Genomic DNA, 4,538 nt, shown 5'->3' with positions numbered 1-4,538 from the left:
TTTTATTTCTACCTTTTTCTCATTTAATTAAATTGATCATGCATTAATTCTAATTAAAATCAATCATCAAAAATCCAAAAACATTTTCCCTTTATCTTATTGCAATTTAAATTCATAGATAAGTGTATAGGTTGTCAAATTCATGTAAATAGCGTAGTTTACATTTCTCGCACAATCGATGTAATAGCGTAGATTTACTTTCCGCATTTTACATTCCCGCACTTTAATTTCTGTACATATAAAACTGCGTGTATGTCAAGAACAAAAACTGAAGCGTTAGATCACTAATCTCAAAGACAAATATATCTGAACTTGCACCTCTTAGGGTAATCCCTTCTGTTGCTCTTTTCAAAATCAATTCCACCGTTTCAAATACAAATCCAAACTTTTGTTTACATCCTGTCAAAGGAGAATTTTCTAAAAGAAATGGGAAAAAACCTTATGAACTTAGGGTAGATCTCCTAATTGCTTGCTCAAATCAAACAAAACTTTCAAAAAAGACAACACTTTGTATATATTCGAACAAGGATCATTACGAAGTTAAAAATCTTTTTTTCAAACCATCAAACATCTTTCGAAAGATAAAACACTTTGTATACATCCGCACAAGGATCATTACAAAGTTAATTCTTTACAAAAGTATTTAAAACCACATACAAGCATTTCAAAGCAAGACAAATGATTCAAACAAGAGAGCTGAGCAATTAAGAGCCCATGGATAACCATGGATACAAAGGGGTGCTAATACCTTCCCTTTGTATAACCTACCCCCGAACCCAAAATCTCTTAAAGGTCTTTTTCTGTTTCTTTTATAAACCTTTCCTTAATTGGATAAAATAAAAGTCGGTGGCGACTCTCTGATTTTCATAAACTCAAAAAAATAAAGAAGAGTCAGTTCGTATCCCACGAAAAAAAAAAACCGAGGACGACACCATCGATCTTTATTACTAACTTTGATAACATACTTGACAAGTTTCAATATGGTTATCTTTAACATCTAACAAATAACTTTAATTTCCGCAATTTATTATATTGCTCTTTATATTTCTCGCTTTATCGCTTTATTTTATCATTTCGTCATGTTTATGTTTCTGCTATTTTCTCTTTGCCCATTTGGACGTTTATATTCCTCTATTTTCTCTTTGTCCATTTGGACGCTATGTTTATGTTTCCGCTATTTTCTTTTGTCCACTTGGACCATACTTTACTTTTATGCTAAAACACTAATAAACAACAAAAATCTGAAGAACGTTTAAGGCTCTCTTTTGGACTATTGGTTACTATCCCGAGCATTTTGGAGATTCGGACTTATGGACTTAGTACCTCTGGACCCTGTTATGATATTATTACTCTGTTATTATTCTGTCTGTTTGGCATTGGATTGTTGTCTATTTGTGTATGCAGGTATTTCCTTGAAAGTCCTTGATGGTTAATTCCAAGGCATTGATATAAGGATTTTACTCGAAAATAGCCGTTACTCTGCCCGATTTTCGTCAGAAGTTTAATGTGCTTAATGCAAAGTGGTGCTAAGATAATAAGTTCATATGGATCCCCAAGTGGTAATGTATTGGTTTGGTATTGATAGTCCAAAGGATGGGAAATCTACCTTGACTCGTAATGTCAAGTGTTGGCTTCTTCTTCGGTTAGACCGTTTCTTTCCTTAGCTTTTATTTTACGCAATAGGATAGCCTCTTCATCTCCTCCCACTTCTTAGATTTTCAAAATCTTCCCCCTTTTTCAAAAACCTTCTTATATTTGTAAAACCTTTTCAAAACCTTTCTTTAAAATATCTTTTGCCCTTAGTGACCTTTTTCTTCAAAAGTTTAGACACGACTAATTGTTGAAACGAGTGGCGATACCCCACGATTTTGAAATATAATGAGATCTTTTTCGTGTGAGAGAGCTAGTGGCATACTTGTTGATTTCTATCCGAGTTGGAGCCCTTCTTTCATTTGCGATGCAAAGAACTCGTTTGTTCTCATGCTCAAGATCAATGCCTGAGTATTTCTCTCCGACGACGATAAAGTGTTTATTCGTTTTTAAAACGTTTTTCCCATTTAAACGGAACTACATTAGCTCTGACTTCTCCATTGCACTGAGGAGGTATGTAGGCACAAGGCTTAATGTCTTGCCGAGCTTATTTTAAAAATAAAACAAACTCTCTTTTTAGCACACACGACACAGATTTTCAAAAAGGTTCCTGTGGAATACCACAGATATGAGGGGTGCTTAAAACCTTCCCCTTGTATAATCAACACCCGTACCTAAGATCTCTTTCTTGTTTTAAACTTTGGGTTTTTTCGTTCTTTTCCCTTTTCCTTTGGAAATAATAAAGCGCGGTGGCGACTTTCACTGAAATATTGAGTCGAGTCAATCCTATGGCTTCGATCTCAGATTTTCCCCGCTACAGTAGGGTAGAGCGAGGCGTACTTAGCCGTGTCGAATGTACACAGTGGGGCCTGTGGTGCGCATCAAGCTGGACACAAAATGAAGTGGACTTTAATGCGCTTAGGGGTTTATTGGCCCTCAATGTTAAAAGACTGTATAGAGTTTGCAAAAGGATGCCAAGAATGCCAGATGCATGGAGGCATCCAACACGTCCCTGCAAGTGAATTGCATGCCATTGTGAAACCTTGGCCATTTAGAGGTTGGGATTTAGATGTGATTGGGGAAATAAAACCAGCTTCGTCAAAACAGCAAAGGTATATTTTGGTCGGTATTGACTATTTCACAAAGTGGGTCGAAGCTATAGCCTTAAAAAATGTCGATCAGGAAGCTGTGATAGACTTGATACAAGATCACATTATATGTCGATTCGGCATACCAGAAGCCATTACAACCGACCAAGGAACAGTGTTTACAGGACAGAAGATGCGAGAGTTTGCTAAAGAAGTTGGCATAAGATTATTAACGTGGACACCATACTACGCCCAGGCGAACGGTCAAGTCGAAGGCGCTAATAAGGTAATAATTAGCCTAATAAAAAAACACGTAGGAAAGAAGCCAAAAACTTGGCATCAGTCATTAAGCCAAGCTCTGTGGGCATGTAGAACATCTCCCAAAGAAGCAACTGGCACCACACCATTTCGTCTGACATATGGACATGATGTCGTACTACCAGTCGAAATATACGTCCAATCAGTGAGGATACAGAGGCAACACGAAATGTCATCCGAAGACTATTGGAATATGATGATGGATGAGCTCGTTGATTTAGATGAAGAAAGAATGTTGGCTCTAGATTCATTGAGAAGACGAAAAGACAAAGTAGCCAGAGCTTACAACAAAAAGGTAAAAAACAAGGTGTTCGCTATTAACAATTTAGTCTGGAAAGTGGTATTGCCTATGGACATAAACGATAGGGTTCTAGGAAAGTGGTCACCAAATTGGGAAGGACCGTTCAAGGTAATACAAGTCTTTACCAACAACGCCTATGAGTTAGAGGAGTTAGCCCCAGATCGACGGATTATCAGGGTAAATGGCAAATACTTAAAGGAGTATAAACCTACTCTTCAGGAGCTCACTATTTCGACAACGTAGATGGAAGGTCGAAACGGAGTTGGTTGAATGAATTAAAAGCCAGCAATTAAAATAAAAAAAAATAAATGGCATTTAAAATGGTGGTCCGGAAACCAATTGTCAAAGATGAAGGATAGAAAAACACTTAGAAAGGGGGGGGGGGTTTGAATAAGTGTGAATTTAAAAACTCTTAAGATAAAAGCAATTGCACAATGATTTTTATCCTGGTTCGTTGTTAACGAAACTACTCCAGTCCACCCCCTTAGAGTGATTTACCTCACCTGAGGATTTAATCCACTAATCAATCTTGATTACAATGGTTTTCCACTTAGATACCCTCTAAGTCTTCTAGAGTATTCTGATCACAACCTGATCACTCTAGGAAATCAATGCTTAGATACCCTCTAAGACTTCTAAAGAATTCGATCACAACTTGATCTTCTCTAGTACCTTTACAAATGAATGTAAACTAAATTCTTACAAGAGTATTACAATGCTTCTTAATAAGCTATAATCACAACTGTGATATTTCTCTTAAGTTCTAAGCTTAATCTCACTAAGATATTACAACAGTAATGAAGTGAGGTTGAAGATGAAGTTTGATAGCTTTTGATTCAGCAGCGTTTCAGCAAGATTGAAAAGTTGTTAGTGAATTAGTTAACCTTGCTTCTGATCAGAACTTCACTATTTATAGGCGTTTTGATAAGATGACCGTTGGGAGCATTTAATGCGTTGCATGATCCGTACAGCATTGCATTTAATGTTTCACTCTTTTGTCAACTACCTCGAGCCTTGCTTTTCCTGCTTTAATAGACTTTGCCTTTAATAGCTTCTAACGTTCCTTTTGTCAGTCAGTGTAACCTGCCATCTTGTACTTGCTTCTGATCTGATCTTTGTAGATACAAAGTTTGAATTAATCAGAGTCAAACAGCTTGGTGCAGAGCATCTTCTTGTCTTCTGACTTTGAAGTGCTTCTAGCGTGATACCATAAGAACTTCAGTGCTTCTGCTTCTGATCTC

At 36.9% G+C, this 4,538-nt stretch overlaps 1 protein-coding gene across 1 annotated transcript; it reads left to right on the top strand.

Moving 5' to 3' along the window:
* Positions 1-2,529: 2,529 nt before the first annotated feature.
* LOC131630839 (uncharacterized) lies at positions 2,530-3,540 on the top strand. Its single transcript, XM_058901578.1, has one exon. The coding sequence runs from the start codon at positions 2,530-2,532 to the stop codon at positions 3,538-3,540; it is 1,011 nt and encodes a 336-aa protein (XP_058757561.1).
* The last annotated feature ends 998 nt before the right edge of the window (positions 3,541-4,538 follow it).

This window comes from Vicia villosa, unplaced genomic scaffold (genome assembly GCF_029867415.1).
Source record: "Vicia villosa cultivar HV-30 ecotype Madison, WI unplaced genomic scaffold, Vvil1.0 ctg.000744F_1_1_2_unsc, whole genome shotgun sequence".
Lineage (NCBI taxonomy): Eukaryota > Viridiplantae > Streptophyta > Magnoliopsida > Fabales > Fabaceae > Vicia > Vicia villosa.
This window is presented reverse-complemented; position numbering and strand designations above follow the sequence as displayed.